Source organism: Rhinatrema bivittatum, chromosome 11, assembly GCF_901001135.1.
Source record: "Rhinatrema bivittatum chromosome 11, aRhiBiv1.1, whole genome shotgun sequence".
Lineage (NCBI taxonomy): Eukaryota > Metazoa > Chordata > Amphibia > Gymnophiona > Rhinatrematidae > Rhinatrema > Rhinatrema bivittatum.
In genome coordinates, this window is record NC_042625.1 from 25,127,710 (window position 1) to 25,148,849 (window position 21,140).

Genomic DNA, 21,140 nt, shown 5'->3' on the forward strand with positions numbered 1-21,140 from the left:
TAATAGGTCAGACCAAGGGTCCATCAAGCCCAGCATCCTGTTTCCAACAGTGGCCAATCCAGGCCATAAGAACCTGGCAAGTACCCAAAAACTAAGTCTATTCCATGTTACTGTTGCTAGTAATAGCAGTGGCTATTCCCTAAGTCAACTTGATTAATAGCAGGTAATAGACTTCTCCTCCAAGAACTTATCCAATCCTCTTTTAAACACAGCTACACTAACTGCACTAACCACATCCCCTGGCAACAAATTCCAGAGTTTAATTGTGCATTGAGTGAAAAAGAACTTTCTCCGATTAGTATTAAATGTGCCTCATGCTAACTTCATGGAGTGCCCCCTAGTCTTTCTATTATCTGAAAGAGTAAAAAACCGATTCACATCTACCTGTTCTAGACCTCTCATGATTTTAAATACCTCTATCATATCCCCCCTCAGCCGTCTCTTCTCCAAGCTGAAAAGTCCTAACCTCTTTAGGGGAGCTGTTCCATTCCACTTATCATTTTGGTTGCCCTTCTCTGTACCTCCAAAACAATACAAGATACTACCAAAGCATGATACACTGATAAAAGTCTAAAATACTGTGGAAGACACCTTTCAATGGACCACCTGCAGTCAATTGATGAGAAATACAGAATTCAGACATGTACAACTTCCACACGTCTATCATTGTGGAAAATGCAATGAAAATAACAAAGAAAACAAAAACTTATTCAAGCTTGCCCCAGGGAAAGATCCAAGGATTTTAAACACTGTTGGGGAAAAAGATATATCAAGGTGTGACTTCACATGCCAGGATTGGTGTGCATCAGATACAAATGATTCTCAAGAAATTACAAGACAAATCAAAAATCTTGCCAGATGAGGAACAATCTTTCAATGAGATCATGGCAAAAATAAAAGATTGCGTGAAACATATTACGCGTCTATTTAAGATTCCTTCAATATTGCAACAAGAGTATCTGTGGCAACCATAGTAGCAAGAAGATTGACATGGCTAAAGGCATCAGGCCTCAGAGATGCTGTACATGGAAAACTGACAGATACACCTTGTGTAGGCAACAATTTATTTGGGGATAAGGTGAGAGAGACGGTAGAAACAATATAGAACCAAAATACTGCTCTAAAGGCACCGACTTCCTCTCATCAGGAATCTTCAATACAATGCAGATATAAAGAGGAGCCTTATAAAAGGTCAACCTTCTATGCCCAAAGAAGGAGCTATAATCCATACTACTCTTATAGGCAGCATCCAATAACAATATAACAGCATCAGCCACAGCAGCCTACTCAGCAGCCCCAGGCCAGTCAATACTGTCATACCAGAGCTCAGAGATAGGGCAATTATCCTCTTCTGAGATCCAGCCAGACCTAGAAGTAGGGGGAAGACTCCATTTTTTTCAAGAGGTGCAAGAGTCAGATAACATCAGACAGATGTGTTTTGAAAATAAAACAGAAGATACTTTTAAACTTCTAAGACTTGCTACCTTCAAACCTCCCAATCTACCAACAGCATTCCAAAGATCAGCTACCCATACTACAGAAGGAGTTACAAGCACTTCTACAAAGCAAAGCAAGTCAACAGGTTCCACCATCTCAAAAGGGTACAGGTTTCTCTTCCAGATGCTTCCTAAGTCCAAAGAAATCGGGCAATCTTTGGCCGATCCTAGATCTCAGAACATATCTAAAAAGAGAAAAGTTCAAGATGAATTCAATAGGTATAATATTACCACTCCTATAAAAAGGAAACTGGCTTAACATCCCTGGACCTGAACGATGCCTATGCGCACGTTCATATCAATCTCTCATCGAAAGTTTCTAAGATTCAATCTAGAAGATCAACATTAACAATACAAGATATTACCCTTCAGTCTCGCAGCAGCACCAAGAGTGCTCACCAAATGCCTAGCAGTAATCACAGTTCACCTAAGGAGATAAAAGCATTACGGTATTTCCATACTTAGTTGACTGGCTGATATCGAGCATATCCTACAAGGACTCCATCAAAAACTCATTCCTACTGAAAAAGGACAATACACTAGTTAGAGTTCCCAGTAAACTATGAAAAATCCATATCATCAAAACATCTGGAGTTTATAGATGCAAAACTGAAAATGATCAAAGCAAAAGAATTTCTACCAAAAAAGAGAGCGAACAAATTAATCAAATTAGCGAAATAGGTGAAAAAGGAAATAGATAAACAGCCAGGAACTATAAGAAACTATTGGATTATATGGCATCAAACGGTGCACGTAACACCGGCATGAAGGAAGATGAGATATGTACAATGGCATCTAAAGAGCAATTATAATCAACTTCTACAGCCATTCACATTGTGGACAATCAAGGAAAACTTGTTATGTGGTCAGAACGTCCACTCACCAGCTATACAGATCATAGTGATGAAGGATGCTTCTCACCAGGATTGGGGAGCACATCTCAACCATGTCTGCACACAGGGAAAATGGTCACAAGAAGAGAGTACTTGTCATATAAATCTCCTGGAATTCAGAGCAGTTTTCAATGCACTGAAGGCATTCAAACTTTGGCTACAGAACAAATCAATACAAATTCAAACAGATAATCAGGAAGTCATGTTCTATATAAACAAACAGGGAAGAACAGTATCCTACCTGCTCTGCAAAGAGTCCATGAACATTTGGACTTGGGTAACCAAAAGGAAAAATCAGATCTCAGCAATCTACCTGCTTGAAAAGATCTTCATAATAGCAAACACATGAAGCCACATGAATGGTCTCTTGACGATCACATACTATGGGACCTTTTCAAAATTTGGGGCACACCAAGGATAGACCTATTTGCATCTCCATTCAATCACAAACTGAAAATATTGTTCAAAAAGATCACCACAGGATGCCCGATTCCATGGAACAAAAGCTTTTTATATTCTTTTCCACCAAGACTGCTAATAGTGAAAACAATTCTAAAGTTAAGAAGAGAGAAGGGAAAAATTATCTTAATAGCCCCATACTAGCCTCAACAAACTTGGCTGATCAGAGTGGCAGTACATGCTTCAGTAAGGCTACCAATAACTCGGAACCTGTTCACTCAGCATCAAGGGATAGTCTTACATCCAAATCTTCATTCTCTCACACTAAACAGAATGGTTGTTGAACACAGCATTAGCAAGCACTTACATCAACCACAAAGCATAAATGAAATTCTACTGGCGTCGAGAAAACGAGCCACAATATGAACCTATAACTTCAGTTAGAAAAGATTTACTACCTGGTGCATTAATAAAGAAGAACAACCTTTCAACCATTCATCTCCAAAATTAATTCAATACTTACTTCACTTTATGGATTTAGGACTAAAAATGAATTTCAGAGGACATTTGAGATCAACTGCAGCGATTCGCAATATGGTTGAGGGGAAACTAAATTTCACAACCATCATCAGTAGTTAGATGCATAAAGGGACTTTACAATCAAAACCACCACAAAAAAAATTCAGCACTTCAGTGGATCTCAAATAATGTGTTATCGCAATTGATGGAACCACCATATGAACTAATGGCTATGGCAGATATGAAGTTCCTGACAGAAAACGTTATTTCTCATAGCAATCACATCAGCCAAAAGCATGAGTGAGTTGCAGGTGTTCGTAATCTATGCTCCCTATACCCAGATATTCTAAAACTCAGAACTCACTCAAAATTTTTTCTGAAGACAGTTTTACAATTCCATCTATATCAAGAAATACTGGCAATATTCTTTCCGAAACCACATACCACAGCTGCAGATCAAGCATTATATACCCCGGACTGCAGAACAGCCCTCTTATTCTATTTGGACCAAACACAGGCGCTCAAAAAAATCAACTCAGCTATTCATATCCTGTGATACAATTAGAAAGAGTTCAGCAATGCAAAAACAAACATCAAGATGGCTCACACAATGTATCTTGCATTGCTATGCAACTAGGGGATTGGAAATGCCATGCACTATTAGAGCACATCAAGTTTAAGCAAACAGTCGCATCAAAGGCACATCAAAACTCTGCATCAATCCTTAAAGAGTCATGCAATGTTAGTTCATTTGAGCAAGCAGTACTTTACAATTTGGTGGGGTTTTTTGGGGTTTTTGTTTTAATGACACCAACTTCCTACAATGCACAAGACGGATTGTCAGGAATCCACAGAAATTCAAAACTACACTGAGGCAACCCTCAGCTAGGGAGTCCCATCTTATGTGGCTGTATAGCAGTCCACGGAGAAAGTGAAGTTGCTCATTTGTAAAAGATATTCTCCGTGGACTGCTATACATCCAGCCACACAATGCCTCCCTCATTCCTGGGAAGTTTACCAAGCATGGGAAAAAAAAAAAAATAAAAAAAAAAAAGAATGAGGAGATTCCAGCGCAGGGACATTAGCACGGAAAGAGCCGTACATGCTCAGCTGTCAAATTGAAAACTGGGCTTTGAGAGAAAACAACCTGAGCTGGTGCTGTAGGAGGATGTCTTCTATACTGTACAAGGAGATCACCCATTACAGGTAAGCAATTTCACTTTATTTGCCAAAATCTTGGTCTGTAATCATCAATTTCCTTGCTGCAGGAAAATAAGTCTCTCCTTCCACCACTCCTGGTAAATGCAGGATAATATAAGATATGCCATACTGGGTCAGACCAAGAGTCCATCAAGCCCATCCTATCTCCATCAGTGGCCAATCCAAGTCACATGTACCTGGCAAGTACCCAAACATTAAATAGATCCCGTGCTACTAATGCTGGCAACAATGAGTGGCTATTCCCTATTGATTAAAAGCAGTTTATGGACTTCTCCAGGAACTTATCCAACCCTTTTTAAACCCAGCTACACTACCTATTTTAACCACATCCTCCGGCAATGAATTCCAGAGCTTAATTGTGCATTGAGTGGAAAATAACTTTCTCCAATTTGTTTTAAATGTACTTCCTGCTACCTTCATGGAGTGCCCCCTAGTCCTTGTATTATCCGAGAGAGTAAATAACAGTTTCACATTTACTGGTTCAAGTCCTTTCATGATTTTGTAGACCTCTATCATATCCCCCCTCAGCTGCCTCTTTTCTAAGCTGAACAGCCCTAACCTCTTTAGCCTTTCTTCATAGGGGAGCTGTTCATGCCCTTTATCATTTTGGTTGCCCTTCTCTGTACTTTTCTCAGTATAACTATATCTTTTTAGAGATCCAGCAACAGAATTGCACACAGTATTCAAGGTGCGGTCTAACCACTGAGCGATACAGAGGCATTATGACGTCCTCCGTTTTATTTGCCATTCCTTTCCGAATAATTCCTAAAATTGTTTGCTTTTTTGACTGCCACAGCACACTGAGCTGACAATTTCAATGTAATAATTATGACACCCAGATCTTTTTCCTAGGTGGTAGCTCCTAAAATGAAACCTAATGTCGTGTAGCTACAGCATGGGTTATTTTTTTCTATATGCATCACCTTGCACTTCTCCACATTAAATTTCATCTGCCATTTGATCGCCCAATCTTCCAGCCTCGCAAGGTCCTCCTGCAATTTATTACAATTCACTTGTGATTTAACTACTCTGAATAATTTTGTGTCATCTGAAAATCTAATCACCTCACTCGTACCTTTTCCAGATCATTTATAAAATATATTAAAAAGCACCAGTTCAAGTACAGATGCCTGAGGTACTCCATTGTTCACCTCTTCCACTGTAAAAACAGACCATTTAATCCTACTGTTTCCTGTCTTTAAACCAGTTTGCAATCCACAAAAGGACACCACCTATATCTCATGACTTTTTATTTTTCTTAGAAGCCTATCATGAGTGACTGTCGAATGCCTTCTGAAAATCGAAATACACCACATCTACTGGTTCACCTTTATCCAAATGTTTATTCATCCCTTCAACCAAAAAAAAAATGTAGTAGATTTGTGAGGCAATACTTCCCTTGGGTAAATCCATGCTGGCTGTGTCCCATTACATCATGTTTATCTACATGCTCTTTGGTGTTTTTCTTTTAATAGTTTCCACAATTTTTCCTGGTACTAAAGACAGGCTCACTGATCTATAGTTTCCCAGATTCTAGGGATGTGAATCGTTTTTCAACGATTAAAATTATCGTCCGATAATGTTAATATCGTCTTAAATCGTTATAGAACACGATACAATAGAAATTCTAACGATTTATCGTTAAAAATCGTTAAATCGTGTTAGTGCGCACTAACTCGATTTAGTGCGCACTAACTGAAAATGATACAAATAAACACTTTCCAGGTCACTGAAGGTCAGTTAGGAATGAATATGTGTTCCTATTGGCTGGCTGCCCTCTTATCTATTGATGTTACCAAAGTTACCACTGAGGTGATGGTTGGGGGGATGGGAAATGGAACTGGAAACTAACGAACACCAACAGAAAATGAAACAAAGTGTTCCCACTTCCCAGGTCAGTAAAGGTCACTTAGGAATGAATATGTATGTATGTATTCCTATTGGCTGGCTGTGCTCTTATCTATTGATGTTACCAAGGCTAACACTGAGGTAATGGTTGGGGGGATGTGAAATGGAAACAGTTGGAAGCTTGACAAAAAAAGTAATGTAATGATCAGCACTCACGTGACTAGAACTTGTTTGTTTATTATTTTTGTTAGCAGGCACCTGAAATGCTAGTGCATGTTGAATTTGCCAATCACTGTGCATTTTAGAAAGGTGGTCCTGGCTGGAACTGTACACAGTTCAAATATATGTAATTGATTGTTGGTAAGTGTATTTTTTAAGTAGCCACACTGGCACAAGTATGTTTACTTTTCCTCCTACTTAACTCACTAGCTCAGCTTTCTAAGAAGGGCTTCTCTGCTTGTGTGTTGTTTTTGTTTGGTGTGAGGAGAGCAGAAACATCAGATCTTTTTTCAATCTACTACAGTCATCTCTTACAGTGCCCTATCCCTATTAATACCAGGAGTGTTGTGATCTTCCTGCACACAGTGCCCTAACCCTGATACCAGTCTGAGACAGCTCCCTCCCTGCATTACTAGTGAGAGGCTGGCTTCACAGACAGGGGGGAGCTGCCTGACCCTCACTCCTGACTTCCCCCATGTCCCAGCTAGTGAATGGTGTGTGGGTGAGGGGGGGGGGGGGAGGATGGTGAAGTCTGAGACAGCTCCCTCCCTGCATTACTAGTGAGAGGCTGGCTTCACAGACAGGGGGGAGCTGCCTGACCCTCACTCCTGACTTCCCCCATGTCCCAGCTAGTGAATGGTGTGTGGGTGAGGGGGGGGGGGGGGGGGGGGAGGAGGATGGTGAAGTCTGAGACAGCTCCCTCCCTGCATTACTAGTGAGAGGCTGGCTTCACAGACAGGGGGGAGCTGCCTGACCCTCACTCAAGCAGAGAAGCCCTTCTTACAAAGCTGAGCTAGTGAGTTAAGTAGGAGGAAAAGTAAACATACTTGTGCCAGTGTGGCTACTTAAAAAATACACTTACCAACAATCAATTACATATATTTGAATTGTGTACAGTTCCAGCCAGGACCACCTTTCTAAAATGCACAGTGATTGGCAAATTCAACATGCACGTGTCTGCTAACAAAAATAATAAACAAAGAAGTTCTAGTCACGTGAGTGCTGATCATCACATGTCAAGCTTCCAACTGTTTCCATTTCACATCCCCCCAACCATTACCTCAGTGGTAACCTTGGTAACATCAATAGATAAGAGCACAGCCAGCCAATAGGAATACATATTCATTCCTAAGTGACCTTTACTGACCTGGGAAGTGTGAACACTTTGTTTCATTTTCTGCTGGTGTTCATGAGTTTCCAGTTCCATTTCCCATCCCCCCAACCATCACCTCAGTGGTAACCTTGGTAACATCAATAGATAAGAGGGCTGCCAGCCAATAGGAACACATATTCATTCCTAACTGACCTTCAGTGACCTGGAAAGTGTCTATTTGTATCATTTTGAGTTAGTGCGCACTAACGGGGAGTTAGTGCGCACTAACGGGGAGTTAGTGCGCACTAACGGGGAGTTAGTGCGCACTAACGGGGAGTTAGTGCGCACTAACCGGAAAAAACGATTTTTAACGATTTTTCAACGAAATAATCGTGCCAAACACGATTTTCTTCTCCTGCCACACGATTTCTATCGTTAAGACGATATGGAAAACGATTCACATCTCTACCAGATTCACCTCAGGAGCCCTTTTTAAATATTGGGGTTACATTGGCCACCCTCCAGTCTTCAGGTACAATGGATGATTTTAATGATATATTAGTTAAAATCTGTTAACCTATCTGAAATTTCATTTCTGAGTTCCTTCAGAATCCTGGGGTGCATTCCATCCGGTCCAGGTGATTTGCTACTCTTTAGCTTGTCAATCTGGCCTACTACATCTTCCAGGTTCACTGTGATTTGGGTCAGTTCATCTGAATCATCACCCTTAAAAACTGTCTCTGGAACTGTATCTCCCCAACATCCTCCTCAGTAAACACTGAAGCAAAGAATTCATATAGTCTATCTGCAATGACCTTATCTTCCCTGAGTGCCCCTTTAACCCCTCAACCATCTAATGGTCCCACAGACTTCCTTGCATGTTTCATGATTTGGATATATTTTTAAAAGATTTTATTATGAGTTTTTGCCTCTATAGCCAACTTTTCAAATTCTTTTCTAGCCCCTGTCTTATCAATGTTTTACTTTTAACTTGCCAATGCTTATGCTTTTTTCTGTTTTCTTCAGATGGATCCTTCTTCCAATTTTTTTTTAAGGAAGATCTTTTGGCTAAAATAGCCTCTTTCACCTCACCTGTTAACCATATTGACAACTGTTTGGCCTTCTTTCCACATTTCTTAATGTGTGGAATACATCTGGACTGCGCGTTAAAGATGGATTTTGTTTTGGTTTTTTTTAATTTTAACAAATGTCCACACCTGTTGAACACTTGTAACCTTTGCAGCTGCACCTTTCAATTTCTAACGATTAACTGGTAACCAGAGGGATAGAATGTGGATTTTATCCAAGAGGAGAGAATTTAGAGGTGCTAGATTGTCCAGGCTGTGGTGCACGCAACAATAAAAGGAGCCCACAACTTAATTATAGAAGTGAGTGGGGCCCGCTATGGGTTGGAAGTGGTGGTCAGGCAATAGGAAAACGGACAACAAAAGGTTGGGGCTGCCAGGAATTAACTAAAAGAAATTATATAATATAAACACATACATACATACATACATATTTTAATAGATAGGTTTAGGTAAAAGTTCTCTTCCTCATGTAGAATGTTCCCTAATCTTACTACCCACATTACTAATAAATCATATCTGAATATAACATGTGACTGACTCGTGTTTGTATATACTGTTGGTTTTAACTTTTAAAGGAATACTTTTGTCTAACAATGAAAAACTGAAAATTCTGTATTTGAGCATTTCATTTACAATCATTGCCACTAAAATATACACATACATTCAATGTGGTTTATGCAGATCTCATGCATATTCATTATGGGAATCCTGGAAACCAGACCTATTTATGGCACTTGAGACTGGAGTTGCCTACCCCTGTTCTAGATCGCTAAGTTGCCCAGAATTACACACATGCACATATACGTCTTTATTTTGGGTATCCTGAATACCAGATCTGTCTGTGGCACTCGAGGATCAGGGTTGCCTACTCATTACAAAAGGAAAAAAAGGTTCTGAATTTCAGTTCACATCATCTTAGTCACCCAATTTCACTCACTCAAAATGCATAATTTTGGTTTTTCCTAAAGAGGATGGACTTCTATCGCTTCCCCTCTAATTTTTATCCTTCTTTATAAACACCAGTAGGTCTCCATCTCATGGTTTTGATTCTCAGACAGCTGCAGATCAGCAGTGACATCAGAAATGTACTTTGTTATTCAAAACCAGAATGCGGAACAGAAACAGGATACATCTCGGAACAGACCGATCACAGCATAAAGGGCAATTCAGCTGAATGACTCTTTGTCTATCTACAAACCAGTACACAATGATCTGTGAGGTCCACCAATTCTGCTTAAGCAGAAACATCAGGCAGATTCAGAATTCATGTCACACTCGGCTAATGCCATCCCATGGCAGTATTTCAGTATAATACAGTAGTCCCATTCCCAAATCACATTTGCTGTTTTAGTATCAAATCTACCCCATGAACAAATACAATGCAAAACATATCTATTTAAAAGGGGAATGCCTCTTCTGGGAATCTTGTGAAACACTAGACAGTGTAGTAGACTTTTACAAAACGCAGCATATTCCACTATAAATATGACCCTTTGACCTCACACTTACAACTTCTCTAATCCAAATCAATCCATTTTAAGCAGGGAACAGAGCAAAAGCATTCATAGTAGAAATATTCTCATAGGAATATATCCCAAACTCTGAAACGATGGATAGGAACCTAACCAAATTTGGTAGAGTGATAATTCCATTGCTCCAAATGGTCATAGAAGCCAATGTGGCTGAAGTTTAATATTAAGCACTGGCTCCGCGGAAGTTCAAATATAACCAAAAATGAGTTTCCTTGCTACATCCAAGTCAGCTTCCTGGAAGATTTACTTATTTATTTGCAGGCAAAGGGAAATTTAACTCAGAGTTAAAATACTAGATAGGCAAGAGGTGACACACAAAATCATGAAGGATTTGGACTCCATTTGCGACATCAGCACCAGAGAACTGAAGACCAAAAACATATTGCAATGCAGGGATATCAAACTGAACTCAACGAATCATGGGCTTATTTCCTCTCTTTTAGAATATTCTTTGTCCATTCAGTAAATAATTTCTGCTATATTTCATTACAGAGTACCATTCTGGCCAAAGCTGACAGTAACTGAAAAGTCATTGCCACCTGACGGCCCATGTGGCCCCAGCCTAGGTCCTATCAAAAAGATATTCCCATGACAACTAGAGGATGGAACTGTTAGAGCTTCAGATGTTGGCAAAGATGAAGCAAGTATGTAAACCAACTGTTAACCAATAGGTTTGAAATGCAACTTCTGGGGCAAAAACAAACAGCTTTTAGTGTCTCAATCTTTACCTGTGAACTAAACTTTATCAGCACCATGTATTGGTTTGGAGTGGAGTCTCTGATGATTTTCATATGCTCAATGACTTCATTAAACGATGCCACAAACTTCATGAGGTCATGACTGGTCATGGTAGCTGGGACTGTGAGAATACACAGCATGGCACTGCGTCTAACATCTTCTTTTAACGAGGTCATCTTACTAATAAAACAATTACATGATCTTAGATAAGAGTAGAAGACTTGGAAGTCAGACCATCCAAATCCATTTTTACTTACTAGACATTAAAAAGGACATACACTTAAAAATTATAAATGCTATAGAATTCCAGTTAGCTAATGTGAAAATATTAACCACACTTTTAAAATGTCAAAACCAAAAATGTTACTCATAAAATATATTTAACGCTATATTAGAAAGGTAAAATAAAGTGCTATAGTAACAGAAGAAAACTGCATTACAGCTGGTGGCACTAGGAGGGGCTTCTGCACTGCCCTCATTTTGTACGAGAAATGTCATAATTATGTGACCACTCATTCCCCTCTAAGGAACTGCAAGGTTACTGATTCTCAAAATGGGATTTTACCACCATGTGGGCTGCAAGGACTGAATGATACCAGCATGTTTTACATTCTTTGGGTACTGTTCATTATTGCCATTTGAACCTAGAAGTCAAGTTATAATAGGGGGATTTTATCCCCTAGACCAACAAATTGACGATTCAACCAATTTGGTTATATCATCGCTGTTATCTATATTTTAACAATTTCTGTGCGAGTGTGGCTGTATGAATAACTTTTTTTTTATAAAATATTTAGGGGAAGTAGCATAAATGTGATATCTTGTTAGTAATACTGTGTGGGATTTTAGAGGCTTTTTTGTATTAATAAAACTATTAGTAAAATATCTTTAGACTTCTTTAATGATCTTGTGAATATGATTTTTATTTATTTTTTTTTTTTTAGATAGGAGCTTTCAACCTGTTTTGTTGTGTGTCTATATACATCTATATATATAGGTCAATATTCAAAAGCCATTTAGACAGCTAACTCAAAAGTTATTCATTTAAATGGCAAACTAGGCATATTGAGCCATTAATCCAGCTAAATTATAGCTGGATAACTTAAAAACTAACCGGATATATTCAAACATAGCCCGTTAGTTTTTTTTTTTTTAGTTATCTGGCTATCTTTAGCTGGATAATTTCTCAACTAAATGTCCTACTGAATTCTGGCCTCATAATGTGCATATATAATATATACACACATATATATACTCCTAATCTTCTCCCTCCTTCCCAAATTACATTTAAATTTATTCAATAAACGATTAAGTGCATAAGTACAAACCTAGCACATCCACATTGATTTCTTATGAATACATTTGAGAACTTTAGTTCCCTTACAGTACTCAAGTTACACAAATATTTTAGCACCATTTAAAGAACAGCTGAGAAAAAAAATCACAAACCACAAATAAATATTTATAGTACTGCAAATGGAAATTGCATTTGCTAAGAATTATTGATAGTATTTCGCAACTAGGAGGATTTCATTTTTCCTATCTTTACTAGTTTAGGTGGCTGTGTGGATTATTAGAGAACTTGCTAATAAGAAATGGAAGGGCCATGGGTGCTGCATTTAGTGTTGCTCTTGTAAGAATCGGAGGAAGATGAAAAGGCCTGACATGACCAGAGGGGTGGTGGAGGCCAATGTTTAAACAGGTTCTGGGCTCGTATGGGACAGATATGGAGAGCAGTGGTAGGATAAGGTTTGGAAATGTAATGTAAAAGACACGGCAAAGGGGGATTTGATGTTGGAGAGAGTATACGTTTTATGCTTATCTACCCAAAGTGGAAAATTCACAACTGGGCAGACTGGATAGGCCAATTTGATCTTTTTCTGCCTTGAGAGCAACTTTGAGAAAAGATGAAATATCAAACGTTTCTAAATAAAAGGAGAAAACAAATCATTTACTAACGTCCGGACAGATGCCAGATGTAATGGCACCCAGATGGCCAGGGAGAGGGACAGCCTTCCCCAATGTCAAGGCAAGCCAAGGAGGGGTGGGGACCCCCCATCCGATGATGTGGCCAGCCCACTGCTCAGAGTGGCTGCATGAGAGATACCTCAGCACCTAGTCTGATACCAGGGATGGCAGCAGTGGTAGCCACTGGTCCAATGCTGGTGGCGGAACGGCAATTCAGGTGGGCACCCAGCTTGCCCGCCCCCTTGCAACTGCCAAATGTTATTATAGGAGCAATAGCACATGGAGACTTGGGCCGGATGCATTACAGGGGTTTTCCTATTTTGCGTCTATAGGGAAAAAGTTTAGTAACATCTAGCCCAAAATGTTCTACAGCCCTTTGACCAGTCAAAAAATATTTGTTTGCTTTCGCCAACTTCCATTCATGGTACGCTGGCATGAAGCAAACATGTGCTACTGTCTATGAATTTCCAGGGTTAAGAATGTGGATTTTTCTGAAAGGAAATGTTACATGTAAAATATATGAATGCAACTGTGCCTGCAGTTAGGTTGTTTTTATGAATTCTGCTCAAATTTAGGACCTTTCCATTTTTACACTGAGATCCATAAATTCCAGTGTGAGCTAGACTAGGTCTGTGAGCTTCCATTAAACCTTCTGCATTTCAGAAGTCCCTGCCTATTATCAGTGCCTGTCAGTACTGCACTACACTTCTAGACAATTCTAAGCTATTAGGGCAGCAGCCAGTGATGTTTTGTCAAGCAGAAAACATGAAGCATTGGCATGAAAGAGTACTGGAAATTGCATTGTTCTCCCATTAAGAACCAAACCCATCAGATAGTTTTTCCATGTCTGTAAGAAACCCAGATGAAAAAGGGGCAGCATGTTTATAACCGGAGGATCTCCGACCTAACAACTGGTCTCTTCCAAACAACACTCCTACTTAGGTAGAGCAGCCTTGTGGTTAGAGCAGCAGGCTACAAGCCAGAGTTCATATCCCACAGACACTCCTTGTGACCTTAAGCAAGTTACTTCACACTCCCTTGCATCAGGTACAAACTTAGGGTCTCATTTTCTAAGCATTTTTCCCATAAGCACAAAATGGGAGAAAAGCCTTAGATTGTAAGCCCTCTGGAGATAGGGAAATACCTGCAGTACCTGAATGAAATCTGGTTTGAAATGTCATGAAGGGCAGAATATAAATACAAAATTATTTACTTAAATCCATTTCATCTAATGTCTTACATTATACAAAAACGTGTGTCATGTCCTTACTTTGTTTTGTACAAATGCATTATGCCATGAACAATTTCAACGGATGGATTGCCACTGAAGAATGAGATCTGGTCTGGCAACTGTTTAGATGGGGAATCTGGAACGGTTTCCATTCGCTGGTTACTTTGGTCTTCATTACTACTTTTGTCAGAAGTAGAAGCTGCTTCCGGGAGCTCTAAAAATTTGTCATTCACTGCAGATTAACCACAAAATCTTTCCATTATCATCTGCAAATTGTAAACTTTTAAAAAGTTTTATTTCAATCAAAATGTATATACCAAAAGAGTGAGAACAAGTCCCAGTATTTACAAGTGGATCCATATTGTCTTAATGTACCTCAGGGAGCTTATAAATCTAAGTAAACAAATCTCTCACACGCTCCAAACATATAATCCCACTCAACCTCAGCCATAATACCTTCCATAGCATCAGCCTTAATCCAGAATAATTCTCCTAAAGATACACAGAAATACAAGCATAGTACATATACAATTTCATAGGTGTAACCCAACTCTCTTCCTCCTAAAATGAAAGCAATAACTTATCCCACATCACTTAAAAATGTAACTTTTAAATATGCTTTGAAACAGGATTTCTGTAATGCCATGATCCCCTGAGAGCTGTGACATCTGCAACGGAATCACAAGTTACCTCCCAAGGAATGGAGTCTGAAACATTCTCTCAGTGTGCATGTGATGTCACGCACCACGGCTCCTTCAGCAACTAGGTGTTACTCTTGAGTGATTAGAATGATTCTCCTCCCCTGGGGCTGTGAATGCTTCCTCCGAAGTATCCCCAGTCACTCCCCTGGGGTATGAAAAGACCCAACTCGGTCATCAAATCAATGACTTTTTGCATAGTAGTGCTTAGCGCTGCCACTGAGCCAGCCCCCTTGATGAATCTTTTAATGAAGCCAGAAATGTACAGTACAACATATCCACCACTTCCCAGCTCCCAAAATATGTTTGAATGCTTTTTAAGAGGTATATGCTAAACATAAGTTAAATAGGACCTAAAAATGATATCATACAGATTTTTCTGACATGATAAGAAGCAATCCTTCAAAATGTTTTGATCTAAGATTCCAGACTGCTTTAGATGAAACTGAAGAACCAATTTAGTAAATCTACCTAGACTACAATGTTGCATCTAAGTTAACTATGCTCAACAGATATGGTTCACATATAATCAACAGAAGCTGGACAGGTTTGTCAGTGCAGAAATATCATCTACCCAGACATAATAAAAATATGTAAGCTGTGCTTTGTATAGGCATGAATATTACTTTATGTAATTAGCAATTTCAGCTAAGCATCATGTTTTTCCACATTACATTTCCTAATAGACAAGAGGGGATGGTGAAATTCAGGAATTTATATGCTCATCTACCCAAAATGGCAGAGAACCAGAGAGGAAGACAACTGGACAGGCTATACATTATGTTACTATGTATATGGTAAATGCTCGAGTAAGACATATGTATAAGGTTTATGTAGTCAGCCTCCAGCATACATATTCTTCTAAAGTATGAATGAACTAATGTGTACAGAAAAGGTAGGGCTGAAGTCAAGGTAGATTTTAGCTGAAACTGCCATTTACATAGTCCTAGTCATACAAGGATTGTCAGGCCTCTGAACCACACATTCCTGTATAAATGATGGCTTGTGTTCTCATGAATAAGGATTTATGTTATTTTATTTGAAAGACTGGAGTTGTTGATTGGTTTAAAACATGGGGCATGTGACCATCACAACCAGTACTGAGTGCCCATGGCATTCCAAAGGCAGTTAAACATGACAGATAAATGTCAGATTATGGGTTTCTCACTCTTCTGAGGCCGTGGAGAAACTCTCTCATAAATCAGACCCCATGTTACACAGAGATTCCAGGTACACAGACATACTTGGTTTGGAGCTTATAGTTTCAATGATCACATCCGTCATCTCTCTGCGCCCAATATGCTGATGTAAAAGTGCTGCCTTTTCCACGGGTGCCTTTCCTTCCAAGCGTGCTGAAGCCGATCCCAGTGTCTTCTCTTTGATCTCCTCATCAGACATATCTGTGGCTAGATGGAAGCAAGAATGGTTAACAAGCTGCAAAGCTACACTCGAAAGCAGGAACAAAAAATGGAAGTCTAAAGTGAACAGGAGTATTATTCCTCTGCCCTTGTAGATTCAGTGATGTATTTTGCGACTTTGACTATGGAACTAATGCAGTTCTCAAGTGTTTGGCTATACTTTCTATTCTGATGTCATATTTGCAAGTTTAAGTTATATAAAAGGAAACTAAGAAAAAAAACCAATTTTAAAGACTGGAAATACATCTATACTATCAAATCTAAAAAATGTGATACACAACCATTTGATAGTATGAATGTATTTTTTAAGCAGCTGCAGCAAGAAATACTATATCACAAAATACGAAAGCTATAATTTTTAAAACTTTTTTGTGCCAAATTTTCATTACAGCTTATCTCAAATAGCACCATGTGTTCCCTCACACTATGAGGTCAAAAACAAGGAATGCATAGGAAACTGTACTGAATGCCTTGCTACACAGTCTTTCATATTGTTTTTGTAATTTGCTAAGAATTGATGCCTTGACCCACTATGTTACCATTCTGCATCCTTGCTGCCACCCATTTCTATAGATCAATTGACTGAAAACAAAAACAAAAACCGAAATAAAATATATTGTGATGGAAGTTATGATTTGAATGCGCAGAAATGATGTCCGAGGCCAGTGCAATGCTGTGCCAGCATCTACTGCTTTTACCTCATATGAGGAGAATACCATCTAAGACAAGCTTATTACCCAACCTGAGACTAGATATATGCTATGCATTAGAAAAAGTAGAAGGAAGGCCAAATGACTGCCAATATGGTTAAAAGGCGAGGTGAAAGAGGCTATTTTAGCCAAAAGAACTTTAAAAAATTGGAAAAAGGATCCAACAGAAGAAAATAGGAAAAAGCATAAGCATTGGCAAGTTAGATGTAAAACACTGATAAGGCAGACAAGAAGAATTTGAAAAGAAGCTGGCTGTAGAGGCAAAAACTCATTCTAAAAACATTTTTAAATATATTTCCAAAACAGGAAGTCTGTGAGGAAGTCACTTGGATCATTAGATGATTGAGGAGTTAAAGGGGCACTTAGAGATGACAAGGCCATAGCAAAAAGACTAAATGAATTCTTTGTTTCGGTGTTTATTGAAGGATATGTTGGGGAGATGCCCATCAGGATAAACAATAATAATTCACAAAGCGCAAATTTTGAAAACTTCCAATGTATTTCTTCAAAGTAGCGGGCCGAGCGCACTGTTAGCCCTCATTTGGATGCGTGTTTTCCACGCACTATTTTTACCCCTTATACAGTAAGGGGTAATAGCGTGTGGAAAACACGCGGCCAACCCCCCCCCCCCCCCCCCCCGAAACAAATAGCGCCCGCAACATGCAAATGCATGTTGATGAGCCTATTAGTTAGTCCCACGCGATACAGAAAGTAAAATGTGCAACCAAGCCGCACATTTTACTTTCAGAAATGAATGCCTGCCAAAGGCAGGAGTTAATTTCAGCCAGCACTGGGAAAATGTACAGAGAAGCAGAAAAAACTGCTTTTCTGTACACCCTCCGATATTAAGTTGGAAGCCCCAAAAATAAAAAACGATTTAAAAATTCTGCCCACGGGTTGGAAGACGGATGCTCAATTTTGCCGGCATCCGTTTTCCAAAACCGTGGCTGTCAGCAGGTTCGACAACAGACTACTGTTTTGCTTTTTTGCTTTTGTTTTTATTTATACTGCTCTCTGAGATTTGTTAGACAAATTGTTTACATTACAATGTTTATTTTGATCTAGTTTACCCTCTTCCAAGTTCCACAACCTTGTTCTATGTAATGCCTATTGGCAAAAATTTATGTTCAGTTTCAATGTAAACCGATGTGATTTGTATTTCATACAGGAACACCGGTATATAAAAATCTAAAAATAAATAAACAAACAAACAGACGCCGGTAAAATTAAGCGTCGGCTGTCAAACCCGCTGACAGCCGCCGCTTCTGTCAATAAGGAGGTACTAGGGACGCGCTAGTGTCCATAGCACCTCATTTGCATGCTCTTGCTTACTGAATCGCGTGCCCAGGAGAGAGTGGCCTGGGTGCACGACAGGAGAGCGGGCGCTCACCAGCTTTCCCGCGCATTTTACTGTTATCGGCCCGTATGTTAACAAAGGGGTGTCAGCAAGCCAGGAAGCCAGTGTAAGACCACCCCCAAGGTGGTTGCTGTCTACTCATTCATCCACCCCAGAAGAAAAATGAAAGAAGAGAATAAAGTAAAGTAACTTTTTGTAAATTTTTGTTATGCAATTAAAAAATGCATTGTGCAAAATTAACAAAGAACTGTCCCCTGTAATATAGCCTAATGCATGCAGCAATGTCTCAAAACAATCAAACAAACCCTGACATCAGCTGATGTTTCGGTCTGCCCTGCATCAGAGGGAACAAACTTATCTATACACATGTAATGTAACATGCAATTATCACTGAACCATAAATAAATAAAATGGCCTAAAAATTCATCAATACTCATGCTCATTCATACAACTATCATACACTTCTTCATCCCTAAATACCTACAAAATATTATCTAAAATAACTGACAAGATTAATGAAAAATTTAATAGATTATATTTTCCCTAAATGTTATAATGTTCCCATATGTAACCAAAGAGCAACATCTCTTTCAGGAACTTATCACCACTATAAATCCTAACGATATCATACTTATTTTTCCTCTTTATCTTCCAAATATAATTCCTTCTGTTCCCAATCTCTTTCAAGGACTCTCTTCCAATATAAATCTGATATTTCACACTTTATTTCTTCTCATCTTCAAAATATATTTCCTTTTATTCAGGCAAAGCCCAGGAGTCTGGACTGATCCAGGTACGAACAGGGAACAAACTACTATATACTAACCCACATGGTATTTAATAATTATTTTATAAAATCTTATACCATACTGCTTCAATGGCAGGAAGGAAAAGGGGAATTAGATTCAGACAGCAACCAATGAGGGCTCAGACTGTTATTGTAACCTGCACAGAGCAGCAGTTACTACCCTTAACAGAAGGCATGGGATTACTACCCTTAATCAATAATCCTTGGTGCTTCTGATGCAACTGCAGCTTCACTCTCTGCTTTGATTGTGGGGGGGGGGGGGGGTGAGGCTGGAGGGGAAAAGGAATTTGGATTCAGAGACAACCAACATGAACCATTACTTTTTTTTTTTTTTTTTTTACACAATCTGGGGTATGATGCGCAGACATTGAGGAAAAAAATCAGGACTACTTCTACAGCTAAGTCCATAAGCAATGCATGTCAAGCAGCATTGACTGATACATGGGGGTAACTTGCATGGTGCAGCAAATACTACCATAGGAAGCTTGTTCAGCAGACTGGTTGGACCATTGGCCCTTTTCAGCCATCATTTCTATGTTTCTATGAAATGTAGGCTACTTTGAGCTCTGTAGGGAAAATTGCAGGATAGAAACCTAAGAATGACTAGACAGATCCCAACACTAGTAGTAGAAGCTGAAATGCAACTAAACACATTAGTCTTAAGTGAAAAGTATCCATGTTGCATTACAAAGTAGACCATATAAGTACATATATATTTATGTCGTTACACAAACATAAAACCATTTCTATTTTGTACACTAAACTTCTTCATCAGAGAGTAACCAGTTCTATTGCATGCCCTTGTACTTCAATACGAATCATAATTATAATAAAAACGTGACATTAAATGATCATGATAATTTGTAAAACATACCAGATGTACACAGTGCTGTATAGACATATAGTGGACAGCCCCTTCTCCTTGGATCTTACAGTCAAGATGGACAGACAATACATACAAAATCTGAGTTAAAACAGCAAAGCTATGGCTGAGAAGAATTAAGTATTCTGCTGATCCCATACTTCCTTTAAAACTGGGCTGCTCTGCTTACAGTATGTATCACTGACCTGGTGCTTGTAAAGATACTGCCCCAACCCCCAAACTAGTCATAAGGCAGTAGTCCCCCATTTAATTACTCCCAACTCTAGGCCAAACTTTCAAACCCTGGCCCTCTGAGAAGGCTTAGTACAAAGAAGCAGCAAAAGCCAAAAAAAGATTAGTCCAGCAGTATCGGGGAGGAGATTTCCTGTGACGGCTGTTAAGAACCAGATTATTATTATTATTATTATTATTCTATAATTCTCTGTACTCTCCCCGCCTCACCTGCACTGTACTGGAAGCTCTCGGGGACGGGGGAGCGCTCCGCGAGCTCCAACCGAACCACAACCAGTGAAACACTCATATGTCACACGGTCTCCAGGGCCTCGCCACACGGGAAAAACCGGGCACTGGAGGGGGAAGAAAAGGGAGGCTGCGGAGAGGACGAAAGCAGCGTCCGGTCACATTCTCCTCGGCGAAACGAGAAAGCAAAACCGTTCAATGCCTCCGCCCTCTCTTACTCTTTTACTATTAGCATTAACATTCTTATTCCTGTAATATCGGCGTCCCTCACGCCTTACTTCCGGCCCCGGCGTGACCTCTCGCGTCACCAGCGTGGGCGTCACGTGACCTGCTGACGCAGCAGCCGAGACAGGAGCCCGTAGACAGCTCTCAGACTGGTATAAACCTCTCTCTCTCTCCCTCTGCGTGAGCGGTAGGGAGGAAAGATGTGGCTGTGTTGGTCGCGCTCACGGTCCCTCGATATTAAGCGGCATCGTGATGAGCTATATGTGTTAGTTACTTCTCCTATCCCTTCCTCTTCCCAATCCATGGTGAAAGTGCAGCCATCTCTCGGGTGTGTGGG

General features: G+C 39.6%; 2 protein-coding genes across 10 annotated transcripts in view; one reads left to right on the plus strand and one right to left on the minus strand.

Moving 5' to 3' along the window:
- Nucleotides 1–20,888, minus strand: part of BRAP (BRCA1 associated protein) — a 71,117-nt gene extending 50,229 nt beyond the window's left edge. The window contains exons 1-4 of one of the 4 annotated variants that reach the window (XM_029571683.1): nt 20,561–20,888; nt 16,188–16,349; nt 14,285–14,459; nt 11,037–11,226 (exon numbers count right to left, since the gene is read on the minus strand). In XM_029571683.1, coding sequence (XP_029427543.1) covers nt 11,037–11,226; nt 14,285–14,459; nt 16,188–16,349; nt 20,561–20,639 — 606 coding nt within the window. In that variant the 5' untranslated portion in view covers nt 20,640–20,888. Of the gene's footprint in view, nt 1–11,036; nt 11,227–14,284; nt 14,478–14,935; nt 15,092–16,187; nt 16,350–20,560 lie in introns of those variants that run through there. The other 3 variants (XM_029571682.1, XM_029571680.1, XM_029571684.1) reach the window with 3 other exon arrangements.
- Nucleotides 20,843–21,140, plus strand: part of ACAD10 (acyl-CoA dehydrogenase family member 10) — a 95,198-nt gene continuing 94,900 nt past the window's right edge. For 4 of the 6 annotated variants that reach the window (XM_029571674.1, XM_029571678.1, XM_029571677.1 and 1 more), the window contains exon 1: nt 20,843–20,955. The gene's annotated coding sequence lies outside the window, so the exon portion shown is untranslated. Of the gene's footprint in view, nt 21,069–21,140 lie in introns of all 6 variants that reach the window. The other 2 variants (XM_029571676.1, XM_029571675.1) reach the window with 2 other exon arrangements.